The following is a 14,021-nucleotide window of genomic DNA, read 5'->3' as shown; positions in this document are numbered from 1 at the left end:
TCAAGCACACCTCAAGCAACTGTACCACCTGGATGTAAAGGGAATTTAAACAATGAGAAAATAGACTAAGCTTAAGTACTTCAACAGCTGTATTCTTCAGCAGCCCCTTTTGTCTCCTGTTTATCACTGTATTTAATTGTCAGCAGGGTAATTGCACGAGATGTTGTCCAAGTGAAAGTAGCTTTAGTCACTGTCTATACACTTAGCTGTAACTTGCCTTGTATAGACCAGATTACTTGATTTTGATAGGTATCTCGAAGTTTGTACTGCAGGTAGGAGGACTGTATTCAGGAGGTAGTAAAATGTATTTAGTTTTGTTCCAGTCGGCTGTAGAGCCATCCCAGGTGTGGTTCTGTACAGTCACTCTGCATACTCGTATGGCCACGGTGACTGGCTGAGACAGGCAAACCCATGTAACTGGTGTTGCTAATTACATTTCCTCTACAAAACTGAAGAAAGTGATGTGGTGCTCAGGACTGCATTAAAATTTTAAACCTCTTTTCTTCCTCTTATGCTTTAAGAGTTTCACTTCAAAACAAAACTCGGGAAGTTTTGATCCTGTTTATTCTCATTCAGATTTGCACTGTAAAGCTGACTTGCTATAATACTAAGCTGATTATATAAGGCCTAAGTGAAACACTGCTTGTATTTTCCCTTGCTGTTGTTTACATGAGTACTGTGTACACACATGTGCCTGAATGGTACCATAAAACTTCAGTTAGCCTAAGCAAACCATTGATTTGTCTAATAAATATTAACAGGTTTAATTTAGACTCTACATAATAGGGAAACTGAGACTGTCTTTGAACTATATTGTAAAAAAAAAAAAAAAAAGGATAAAATTAAACTGTTTCTTTATCCATACCGCTATATTTTGGCAAGTTATTCTCATTTTTCATCTTGTCCAAGAATGCAGGCAACTGTGTACTTCCAACAGAACGTTCAGAGCTCTCCCATCTCTGCTACAAGGTGTGCTGAAGAAGTTGTATTTTTTCTTTCAAAAGTAGAATACTCATTAGTGTCTTGAAGTCAGACTTCGAATTTATACATCTCTCGAATCACAAAATGCTGGTTCTACAATTAAGAGAAGTAGTAAGGGAGAGCTGGAAGAGGACGCTCCAGGTACCCAAATAAGCACATTATGACAGCACGTCACAGATGCAAGGCTGTATTGTAAGCAAAGAGTAACTTTCAAATGGCTTTTTCCTTAGTCACTGAGGTTTTTCCTGATGTTTGGCTTCGCATTGTCTTGCAGCAAGTCAGCCACAGTGATTTTGCTAGTTTCAGGATTTCAGTTCTCTCACATGTTGTCAGTTTATCTGCTTAAGCAGATCAGAACATTTCAGCAGACCAGTTTCTCTGAACCACTTTGTCTCTTTCAGGTTATGCTTACTGGAGGTCAGGAATATGCTTTAATTCATTCCAGTCATCTAAATTCTAATACAGGAATTGGGCTTTGAAAAAAAAATATCCCTGAATCCTAACTAATGCTGTTCTCTAAATTAAGCCATAGGGAATTGTCAAGACAGCAGCCTGCCCTTTTTACCTTCAGAAGGTTAACATACTAAGAACAAGGAAAACCTAATCAGCTTCTCGTAGGTGGCTGTAAGCCTTAAGAAGCTTTCCCTCCCGAGTGTATGGACGTACAGACAACACTGCAGAAAAGTAACTCTAGCTGAAGGAAAGGTACACATTGGTCTAACGCATGTAACGCCAGTGTGAGACAAACGTAATAAAGAAACTGGTAGCTGATTTGGTAAGTACTTTTAATGGCGAGAAGCCTCCTACCAGAACTGTAGAAAAGATCTTGGCTTTACAGGAAGAAAATAGTATTTTACCAGCCAGAAACACAGAAGCTAAGCAGCAGTTTATTGCAGTGGACCAGGTATGTAAATAAACTGTTCTGACAATTCCAAGCAAGGCACAACAGTGTTTTTACAGCTGATTTTTTTCTTCCTGCTTGTAAACACTAGAAAAGTAATTCCTCTCCACACAATTAAAGCATCAGAAAGCATAAACAGTCTTGCAGACGTTCACAACCAGCACTGGTTGCTCTCTGCTCTTTTTAAGAGTTGCAGTCACGTACAGGTAAGGGACTTTGCCATTACATTTCAGACCACAGGCTCCTCACTGAAGCCCTGTGATTGAATAAATAAGTGTACTTACTTTTTTTGGTCAGGGAATGCATCCATGCTTAAGTCTGACTTGCAATTCTTTTAATAAAAAGATGAGTATGTAAAATATGTTCTGGTAAAATAAAAACTGAGCAGTATGTGTATATATGTACACATATGTAATAGGAGCATACAAAGAAGTCTTGCCAGAGTAACTTTCTGACACCTCTTCTGATTTACAAACTTAGTTTAATTGATGGATGGTGCTGGTCACAACACTACTGAAGGCGTAGCTGAATGCTATCGTTTGTGTAAGACCAGGTGATGAAACAAGTAGCTTGAATGAGAATCCCCTATACCGAAGATGCACCCTCCCCTTTTTCACTTTTCCAAGGAAGAAAAAGTTGGCTTTCAGAATTTTTAACTACAAAAACCAAAATATAAGATTTTCCCATTATTTCAGAACCATTTTCAATTATTTCTGTTTCAGCACTCAAGCCCCAGGAAGATGGGTGGCTTATTCTGTGTTCAACTAGTGCATGAAGTCAGGTAATTCCTGCACACTCTTCACACAGGCTGAGCAAGCAACTTACTCTCCCCGATTTTGGAAAGAAAGCCTTGCAGCAGGGAACGCTCTGAGCTACCTGCCCACCAGGGGTGAAGCACTGGTGCTTAGTGTAACCTCAAGAACAGGACAAGCACACAGTCAGTCAGACCAGCTTTCCCAGTCTCCAACAGCAGTTCCCGGTTCAGTGGCTTTCAGAGAGAATAGGGCAATGCTTTTTTTCCTTTTGGGAATTTTTCAGTCATCTTTTAAACGCATGTAGTTTTATACACAGCACCCTGCAGCAAGGAGTTCTACAATTAGCCAAACAGCTGCCGTGCCTCATTTCAAACCTGCTGCTCGCTGCTGCCATGATTCCCTCGAGTTCCTCTATCAAATGCTAAGGAATTTATTCCTTTGCTACCCTCTCCGTGCCACTGGCTTTACAGATCTCTATCTTGGCTCCCAGCAGGTTGACCTTTTTTCCCAGGTGAAGAATTATATTTTGTTTGGTTTTTTCCAATACAGAGCCTAAATGTAGCCCTGTGAGGTGAAAGACAACAGAGAGCTAGGAAGACAATCTAAGGTTAAAGTTTCTACAGCAGAGGTAACTGTACATACTGTGAAACAAATGGCATTAAAAAAAACCAGCTGCCCTTAACTACACAGGAATCACTGAGCAGGTTCAGAACAAACAGTTTAGCATATTTACACTGAATTAAAGAGAGCAGGAAGAAATTCAGAGGTTTGCAGCACAGTCAATACCTGTGAGATTTGAGGAAGGACTGAAGCACAGTTAAAACTGGGCTACTGAAAAGGAATATTTCACTTCAAGAAGAAAAGCCTTTTTTGCTAAAACTGGGCATATTCCAGAATGTACCAAATGAACCAAAGCACGCTCAGTTTCTACCCTTGTTTCAAATCAGAATCTCCCTTGTGTACATCCCACTAACTGTAAGGGGAAAAGTTCTTTTAAGAAAAGGTACTGATTTATTTGAATTTTCTGTATTCTCAACAGCTGATATAAAAATATCTCAGTTAAAAGTTAAATGATGCTTTTTATTCAATAAATGTATTCTAGAAAGATTAACTGCATTCAATTTATTAATTTATACATTGTACCTTATTTAAACAGTTGTAGTACACTTTTGGTTTAGGATTCTCTACTGTTAACCATCTTACGCAGGGATACTTCTTTACAAAAGGTCATTTCTTTGTTGTACTTTAAGAGCTTTAACTTGGAATATTTAGAATTGCTAGGGGGTTTTGACCAATTTTTGCTGGTTTTACAAGTTTGAGTTGTATGGAGGATCACCAGTAGTTAAAATTACACACACACACACACGCACGAGTTCTGGATAAGTCATGACAAATACTTCAAGTAGAGCAACATATTCCAAGTTGCACAAGACCAGCTGTTACCCCATTTTTAATCTGCTAGAGTTACTTGGCTTTCTGCCAGAGACACATGTCATGTGTATCTTCATATTTTTTCCATGGAGGAGACTGCTGTGTGAGGCACCACCCGGTCCAGCACCCTCCCCATTAGTGGGGCGATCCTCCTCCGTGTGATGCCCCCCCAGATAAGGAATGAACGCGAGGTTTGTGCCCCACATCCGTGACCTTGAGATGCTGGTGGGAAAGCAGGGAGAGAAGCCTTTGTCAAGAGTGGATTTCTTACCGTGCGTGCTATCCCAGGTACTCCTGCGCCCTCATCGCTCCCCGCAGTGTGCACGGTCCTCCTCCTGCCCTACTGGCTGTACTTGGCTCTTAGAACAGTCACAATGCGGAACCATCCTGCCAGGCTGCCAGCATTTTTCTTAAGAAATTCAAATGAGAAAATGGAAGCTGCCCTTTTCAAAATGTGCAATAGGAAAACCAAGCCGAAAGAATGTTTCCAGCTCCAGGGCTATAGATGATTTTTTTTAAAAAAAGCAACTCCAAACCTGCCACAAACAGTTGTTAGAGTTGCTCTTCCAAAGTGAAAAAAACAAACAAGCCTGCCTACAATTTCATAATGAAACTGGGATGCAGCTCCAAAGCAATAATCGTTTCAAGCTCCCACTATGACACCCATGCAAGTAGAAAGGGTTTCCCCTGCCTTGTAAAAATAAACTGAAATACCACTAAGGCTTTGTACTACTTTTGCTTATCCTAGCAAGTGTAACTCTTTTTTTCCTTTCATAAGTTACTTTTTGGCTACTGAAATAAGCAGCTTTTGCCAGCCTTCTTTCTGCACAGCTCCCTGCCACCAAGATCACAGTCTGACTTCCACTGTCCTGGTCATCTCCTGGGGTGCTTGTTTGCAGTCACGTTACCGGCATTCCTGTCACTGCACTAATTTGCCCACTGCCTTTAGTGCCAGCAGCTGCCACTGTGGACAAGGAGGCTCCCACGGCATCTGGTGGGATACCCCACCAGGGGAGTGGGGTAAATGTAAAGCTCACACACACAGGCACCAAAATCCCTGGGTGATGCACGTGCTGTACTGCAAACACCGAGAGAAGTGTTGTGAATACATCTGCTCAGTTCTGTTCCGACTGCTCATTTTGACCAAACTATTTTCCATCTTTTGCTTCCAAAACTAACTGAAAGATGGAGTTTTTAGTTATCATCACATTTACCTTCTGGAGATGCATTTTTATTCAACTCCTCTGTAAAATGCAATTTCAAGACAGCAGCGTAAAAATAATTCCTGTTCATGCCTCTGCCCACAGAGCCCCGCCAGTGTCTACCTCCCTTAACGCAAGGAGCTCCTCCCCACGGTGAGGATGGAAACACAGCAACTTCGTCCTCTGAACATTCCTTCTGGTGTTTGATGCATGTGAATACACCTCACCCAGTGTGACATACATTCAGCTGATAAATTTTTTATATATATATCAGCATATTTGTGTATAGTCTATGATCTAATATTGCCTAGTAAGTTTAGCCTCCTTCCTCCTCCTCTGCATTATCAGCATCACTGTGCACGCTGCTGTCAATGCTGCTTTAGTGAGCTTCTCAAACTACTTTTTCAGAAACTGCAAGTTATCTTTCAGGGGGTGGGTGGTTCTTAATTTCCACTTGTAAGTAAATTATGAATACATCATTAGACAAGCTATATGCTCAGATAGCTTTTGGCTTAGATGTACAAGGAACGCCGGTAAAACCTGCATACGTGAAGTTATATTACAGGAGTAAGTGTCTGCCTACAGCCTCCAAGGTTTTCTGTATGTGCCAAGTCTGAACGCAGCCTAAACACTCTAGCGTAAGACTTAATTTCTTTAGGCTTTTGAACTCACGCAAGGCAAGTAAAGTGAAAGATACATTAAAACTTAACAACAACCAGACAGTTCATTTTCCCCACCAGTATTTACAACACCCTTAAAAAAACAAATACAACACTCCTCCAGCTTGTGGAATATACTAAACACATCCTCTTTCTTTTCTCTCTCACACAATTCAAACTGTCACTGTTTTGCAGCATTTGCTTCCTTGCTCGTCAAAAGCATTAACAAGTTAGCAGAGCACCCAGTCATGTAGTTACTCTATTAAAGAGAGACAGAAAACCAAATTATTTTGCAGTAGTATTATTACTACAGTAGGATTAACACAACAAAGAAACAGACAAAAACCCAAAAGGAGTCTGGGAAAAGTAATAGGATTATACCAATGCATTTGAAGTAGTATGTTGGGTTGGGATTTTTTTGTTGTTTTTGATTTTTTTAAAGTGAATTATGTACATGTCCATCTGATACAGTTACTTACGTTATCACATACATGTGACCTGAGTGACTCCATCTTCCTGATCAAATTGTCCATCATCCAGTTCCCTTAATACTCCATCACTGCTACTGAATCCTGGAAAGCCTCCATACTGGGAGGATCCCTCCTTGATCCAACATTGTTTAGAAGGAGCGAGGTGAAACTCATCAGATGGTTGTCCAGTTTCTACAGGGCAAGAGGTAGCTGTGTCTAATCCAACACTTCTGCTGCAGACTTTGCTTTTTTCCTCCCCAGTAACTTGTCTTAAGGATTTCCTCTGAAATACAAGAGGATGTTTGAACATTAGCTTGTTTGGGGAGGGGGGCAGGAGGGAAGCCAAACACTTTGCAGTGAGTCATGCATTAATTTAACGTGAGCTGCATTTTAACACAGGGCAGCATTTAACACTCTGGTTTAAACTATGAACTTTTCTGGAGAAAAAGCCTCTGACAGATAAGGTTTTTGTTCTCTATAAATACATTTTGAGAGAGACAAAGACGACAAGATGTAGACGAGACTCAAGAAAGCAAAAATGAATGCTAAGAAAAAGTACTTCAACAGTGCTTGATTCTTATGGAGTACTCGGCAGATCCAGGATTATTTACAAGTCTTAATCCGCGCTCCAATCAGCTGTTTGAGAAAGCATGATTTCTGTGCCTAACATACACATCTATGGTACCCCTGCCTCTGATGCTTTCTGCTGTATGTATGTGCACATGCTGCCCTTTTCTTGTGCTCTGCAGGGATGAAAGCTCCAGGGAAGCAGAGCTCCTGCTGTCAGATTCCTCTCAGCTGCAGAAGTCCCTCCTGCCTGGAGGGGTGGAGGGCCAGGCAGTGGTGACAGGCAGCTGGCACAGCTCCACCACCTCCAGCTGCCACTGCAGGCAGACATTCGCTCTCCTTTACTTGCATCCCTACAGACCACCACGTCCAACATCTGGCTAGTGCCCTCGTCTGCAAGCTGCTCTGAAAGTCAGTGCATGTTGATCAGTGCCCCCAAACATAGCTCTGTCTAGAAGCTTCAACAAAGAGTGCAATATTTGATGAAGATGTCAAACTCCGTCAGCACTGAGCTCTTCAGGAGCGTGATCTAACTGCGTCACAGGACTGAAGGCTTCCCACTGACCCATCTCATGGCAAGACTGCTGTGCTTTCTTATCTTTCCAGTTCTGCCCATGAAGACCTGCCAAGGCCTCCTCAGATAACGGTGAGTTTGAGGATTGCATTTAATCCACATGGTGGATCTATGCAGACAGAAGTCAGCAGCTATCCTGTACCGCAATGTGCGGGGGGATCTAAAGGACCTTGCACATGAAGAAGTGAGTAGAGAGTCTGACATTAGCCTTGATCTTCTGACATGCTTCTGGTTGCAGCGATGGCTACCAATGTCAAAAATAAAAGTAAGCAGACTGTGATTTATGCAAACAACCAACCTATCAGGCTATGCTAAGGGTCCTCTGAGGCATTACAAATAAATAAAAAGGTTTATTTCATTGTAGCACCAGGAGCTACCCAAGGTACTCGGCTCTGTCACGATGCAGCACCCCCAGAGGCAAGAGGTCAGTGCCTCGAGCCACAACAGAGGCAGGGCCAGGAAGGCAGGAGTGCCGGGGCTGGCTGCCCAGAGCCCTGCTGTCAGCACAAGCACTACCGAACCAGGAAAAGCTTTGCCAGGGGACACAGCACTGTCCACAGGAGAAGGACATCTAGCTAGTGAAGAATCCAGCCTCAGCAGAGCGCTGTGTTTTGGTGGTGAAGGATGCAAGCATTCTTGCAGGGGGATCTGCACAAATGCAAACACTTTGAAAACAAGAACACCCCACAACTGTTTCTGCCATGCTCTGGCAATTTGTGTGTCCCCCTTCTGTACATTGTTAAGTTTTTTCTCAAATCCTTTTGAAACAGTGAAAATACCCCAAAACAATGGCCCTTGTGGTTAAAGGAAATGTATTTAGGGAAGCTGTTACAGGAGACATTGGGAAATTACGCTACGGGAAAACAGTGTTGCCTCAGGAGAAACAGAAGGAAATAACCTTTGGATGCCACAGTAAGAGGATGGCGAAGTCTGCTTAAGGGAAATAAAGGTAAAAAGAGAGAAGAAAAAAACCAAACAGAACACGCTCGAGTACTGTGCGGTTCAATTCTGTTATCTCCTCCTCTGAACTGTTTTCTTAGAAAAGCAAATGGTATGTGATAAACAGCCCACGGACACAGTACGGCCCTTCTAATCCAAGTGGCCTTTGACCCATTATGTAAATCATAAACCAGGTCATAATGTGCTATCCCATGAATACAGAAGGCAGAGATGAACTGTGACAACACAAAATACACCCTCCTCAGAAAAGAGACCCCGAGGGAATAAAAGACCAGGTAATGGGAGTTTTCCCCTCAATTCTCGCTGAAGCAAAACTTCCTTTAGAGACGACAATGCTAACTTCGACCCAACAATTAAAACCAACATAATCCTGAGTACACAAAGCAACCCACACCCCGTGCTGCCATTCTGCAGAACGCAAGACACAGAGGTCCAACGGCTGGACCTGCCTGTGGGGCAAAGCTCCTGCCACAGTCAGACCCCGCTGCACTGGGAGAGCTGGAAAGTGATGGGATCGGGGCTCTGCGGGCTTGATAATTACATGTCTGAGAAGGCCTGTAGCAGGCTGCTTTCTTATTTCAGTAATTGAAGAGCCTTGGTGGGTTCATATTCTGACTCTCTCATAGTTAGCATTCTTCTCAAGGCATCCAAGTTGCAAACCTGCTAAAGGTATGCTTAAATAAACATTACTTGTGATGCAACCTTTTTTTTTTTTTAACCTAAAACATTTCAGATATCTTAAAGATTTCTGTGTTTCAAAAACATCCTAAGTAGTGGATGTGAAAATTTTTTTGAACAGCAGCTTTAATGTAATTTGAACACCAATGGAAAGATATGCAGTACCAATGAAAATGAAGACGCCATGCCCAACAATACAGAATGACAGGAATTAAACTTTTTTACTAAAATGATTGCAAGTGTTTGATAAAGGTTTGTACAGCTGTATCCTCAATGTCCAGGGGACATTGTAAATAAACATATTAAAAGTTTCTGAAGCAAAAGTTAATGCTTTCAAGTTTCAGTAGCTTGTTTTGCACCCAAAATCTAGCTATTCACTTCAAAGCTAGCATGACATTCTATACCAGCTAGGTATTACTAACAATTCTATGAATTCAAACTGTAGTGTTGGTAATACGCTGTTCGCCTATTTGGACTTTTTGGTAAAAAAAGTAATGAAGTAGAAGGATTAAAATGTAGGGGGAAAACAACATAATTAGAAAAACAGAAGGAAAAAAATGTTACTCTGCTAAACGTTTCAGCTTCAGCCTGAATTACCTACTTATCCCAAGCTAAAATGATCTCAGCGTACTGAAATTTCCTGGTGGTGAAGTAAAACATCCACTGGTACTTAAAGAGCACATTTAGATATTAAGATTGCTCAGATTTTAAACACAGTAATCCTGATGTAAATGGCCACGAATCAGCTATTTCTTGTCCACTTCCAGTATGTTAATGCTTTAGTCAAAGGTTTCCCATTACAACAAAGTGAAACAACAACTACAAAACACACCATTTTATTTGCATAAACCAAAGCTGCTGATCACATCACAATTGGGTGAGGGAGTTTAAAATGTGAGCATAATGGTTCCTATTTTTAATTTAATCCCCATCTCAAAGATTCATCAGTTCCTCAGACTGAATGTTTTTACAGTACTGGTTTGTATTACTTCTCTTGGCAGAATCCAGTCTCAACCATTCTAAATTTTGAGATGTAGTCATGTTGCCTTTTTAAGAGATGCTTATAATTAGAGATACTATGCCTTACCAAGGAAAGAGTATTTATATTGGGAGTCTATGCCCTTACACAGAGTATTAAAAAACAGTTGGGAAGCATCAGGAAAAGCACGACTTCATTTGATAGTGACTGACATAATGAGGTTTTACATATTTACAATACTGATACCAAAATTATGTTCCAAAACAAGCTGTCAGAAATGTATTAGGAACGAATGCAAAGACTACAAAGCCAGGCAAAGCCATTCTATGAGGAACTGGCAGGATTCAGAAAAGGGTATGAATGGAAAAGCAGATTATGAAACTGGCAAGGGAGACTACACAGAACACTGAAGAGAAAAAAGCATAAGCTCCGATTTTGTAAGTGAGGAAACAAGCTACAGATAGTGTATGAGAACTAACTGGGAATTGAGATGGCAGCAGAGACAAAAAAATTAAACAGGACTTTAATTGTGCATGTTGAATGGAGTTCTTCCAGGCATGGAAGTAGTAATTATCAGGGGACACAGTGAGAAGGAAGTTAGGCTGGAGATAAGCAAAAGACTGGAGAAGAACAAAAAAAATGGGAAAGTATGTTTTAGGAACACTAAGTAGAGAAAATTCTGAACAGAAAACACAAATGACGGTAACAGACTGGGTAGAAGGTAAAAAGAACAGAGAAAGATCAAGTACCAATGCAAGAAATTTAGAGACTCGTGGAACTATTTATACAGATGGACAAAGAAGAGACCAGGTTTTGTTACCTTGTAATAGTATATAACACCACGAATGACACAGTTTGTAAAGTTACTACTCTGGTGCTGAACGTGGCTGAGAACGTCCAGTTTTCATAGCTGGTTAAGACTATCACAGGAAAGCCATGTTGATTACAGAAAGGCTGAATGGCCATTGAAAACCAGAAAGAACAAAGCTTAAGACTCATCACGGGATGTTGAAAGACTTGGCAAAGAAAAGCCCACCAGTAGTTCATCCTTCTCTGGCCACAGCAGGATGTACTATAGCACTATACAGGTGCAATGACTGCTGTGATTTTCACTGAGCAGAACACGATGACTGCCACTTAATTAATGCTCAAAGCATTTTTATACAACACTATTATGGGAGCCTTATTCAAAAGGAACAAGGAGCCATAGAGGTCCAGCTGCAGGAATTTTGATTTCTCTGTCACTCACTTTCATGCAGCACCAGCTAACAGCCCTTCACCCCATTAACCTCCAGATTACAGTACTCCTTGCACAGCTTCGCGCTTGTATTCTACAAATGTGAAATAAAATGTTTCCTTCTGTGCAAGAGATCCAGGATTTGAATCAGAACATTTAAGACTTCCTGAAGACTTCTAAAGAAATACTCACAGCACAGCCAACCTTACCCACCTGAGATATAGTAACTTCTCAGCACAGAATAGGTTTCTAGCATGCTTATGATTTTCTCTATGGCTTAATTTAAGAGGTCTATGGCTGACAAAATAATAAGATGAGTCCAGCCACAAAAGCCCTCCACAAACTTAAACCTGTTTCAAGTGAAACACTCTTCTGCCATTTTTCCCCATTAATTTTGAATTCATTTCTGTACCTAACCACTATATGAAGTACAAATTTGTAATACCATAGACATGTTACTTACCTCTGGTGTCTGGACGGCAGAACTGCACATAACAGGTCTCTGAAGAAAAACTACTTGCTTTGTGGCCAGATTTCCTTCACTAAAAGTTAAAGAAAATAATGTCAATACTTTATAGGCAGTAATAGTCACTGTAGCACACCCATACCTTTCAGAGTCAACTCTAAGTTGCACATACTTCAGTCCATGAGTGAGGACAGACTACCAAGTGTTAACTGGTTTATTAATTCCTGAACAGTTTTGTAATCACATTTTAAAAAAATTAAATATAGAAGCATAAAGCTGGGTTAAGGTATTATACATGAAAATATGCATAGAACAAAAGAATTGTATTACTATGATTAGTTATTTTACATGTCTGCTCTTGACAGTTTAAGTACCTGAGATCCTACTTTCAATCAAAGTCTGCACCTTTACGCCTGAAGTAAGCCTCGAAGAGTCTTTCTGCCACGTCCCATTCACCGACAAATATACAGCAACATACTACTGCTTACTAATGCCGCAACAAAGAGGCCCAATCTCAACAGATACACAGCTTCAACAAATATCTCAACACTTTGTGGTATGAAACTTGCAAAGTAACGTTCCTTACTGCTAACTAAAAGGTGTTTTCTGATTGTAACATCACATCTAACTGACACAGCAGGGTAAGCTTGCTGTCAGACTGCCTATACATAAAAGGGCTCAGCTCAGTTTTTGTAAGCTCTACAGTCACAATGAGATAAATGACACTGGCTGTTTCGTATGTGGGAGGTACCTGCATAGGAAGGACAAGATAAGATAGCAGTAAGATAATAGAGGAGGGAAAAAAAAATATAAAATAAGAGGAACTTTAGTTTTTAGTCCTGGGACTTTACAGATGTTGATACTGTTGTGGTAGACAGAATTTAAAGCAGTACAGTTAGAGTTTTTTCAAAAGGAAATACTCATAGAAAAATAAATGTGAAAAGGCAAAGTTATTCCTCAAGACCAAACTAGATGTTACCAATATGATGTTTCAAAAGTTTTAAACTCTTTTAGTACCAGTGATACATCCTCTGAAGTTTTTACGGATCTATTTTCATCACCTTTCCATCAGAAATACAAAGTCTGCACCTTGATTGTGTATATACTACAAAGCTTGACTATGTGGCACTGAAAGTGTCCAAGAATTTGAAGACCAGAGCTCTAAGATGGGAGGGTTTAAAAAACTTCTGTGCTCTTCCAAGTATCAGATACTACATTTTGATAAACTCTTCTTCTCTCCCCAACTTCTACTTCTGGGTAGCATTCAATGAGATCTTTATGGACTTTAAGGATGGACACTGAAATACTTCAGTAGAAAGAAAAGCAGAAACACAGAAACACAAGAGAGACATGTAGTGAGCTCATTTGAGGTATTTATGATTCCACCTAATCTATCAATCATAAAACAGTACTATTGTGCATAACATTACAGAAAGAACTACTAAAATAATGTAAGCTTGTGCTTCAGTATGGGTATGTCACCATCCGAACAACCACACACATGAAGTTGAGGTAACATTCACATTTCACGCCAGGGCTAGGACTGATAGAATTAATTTATATTTAACATCAGGGACTGGCACCATGAAAAATCAGGGATTAAAACTGTTCCTATGAGATCAGGAAGAGCCTATGAACAGCCTGTCCCAGTAGAGCTTCCAGAAGTAAGCTCTGAGAAAGTACACAAAGCAAGGCTGTTCCCAGCATACTGAGCTACACCTGATCTACAGTCAGTGACGGTGGTTCTGCGATGGTGTTTGGCTCCTCACAATCTTCTCAGTCCAGCTGAACCTGGGTCATGGCATATTTTGCATGTCTTCCTTGGATGATAATGGAGAACTAGCTTAAACTCCAGCTTGTGGCGAAAGCAAGGAGGCATGAGAACAAACTCGTGATCCCTTAAACTAACAAGGCTTCCTACTCTGAGAGTCCCACCTCACAATCTGCATTCATTAAAAGAAAACATGTTACAATTTTATGTCATGAGAAGGAAACTGGCAAACCTGCAACCTTACTTCACTTGGCTAGGTACCCCTCCCTGCCTCAGTATGTCTGTTTTGATGGTACCAACCAGGAAATCTCTCTTCCAAGGGACACAGCTGAGCACAGTCCCTGGCATGGGCAAGAGCCTGCTGCTTATTTTGTAACAGTGTCTGCATTC

At 40.8% G+C, this 14,021-nt stretch overlaps 1 protein-coding gene across 2 annotated transcripts in view; it reads right to left on the bottom strand.

Annotated features, from left to right (window-relative positions):
- Positions 1-1,749: 1,749 nt before the first annotated feature.
- RFTN2 (raftlin family member 2) overlaps positions 1,750-14,021 on the bottom strand; it is a 37,358-nt gene continuing 25,086 nt past the window's right edge. For both annotated transcript variants that reach the window (XM_005440476.4, XM_027807100.2), the window contains exons 9-10: positions 11,858-11,936; positions 1,750-6,682 (exon numbers count right to left, since the gene is read on the bottom strand). In XM_005440476.4, the coding sequence (XP_005440533.1) occupies positions 6,413-6,682; positions 11,858-11,936 (349 nt within the window). In that variant the 3' untranslated portion in view covers positions 1,750-6,412. The remainder of the gene's footprint in view (positions 6,683-11,857; positions 11,937-14,021) is intronic.

The sequence above is a fragment of the Falco cherrug genome, chromosome 8 (genome assembly GCF_023634085.1).
Source record: "Falco cherrug isolate bFalChe1 chromosome 8, bFalChe1.pri, whole genome shotgun sequence".
In the NCBI taxonomy this organism is placed as follows: Eukaryota; Metazoa; Chordata; class Aves; order Falconiformes; family Falconidae; genus Falco; species Falco cherrug.
Note: the sequence above shows the minus strand (reverse complement) of the source record. Positions and strands in the feature narration are given on the sequence as shown.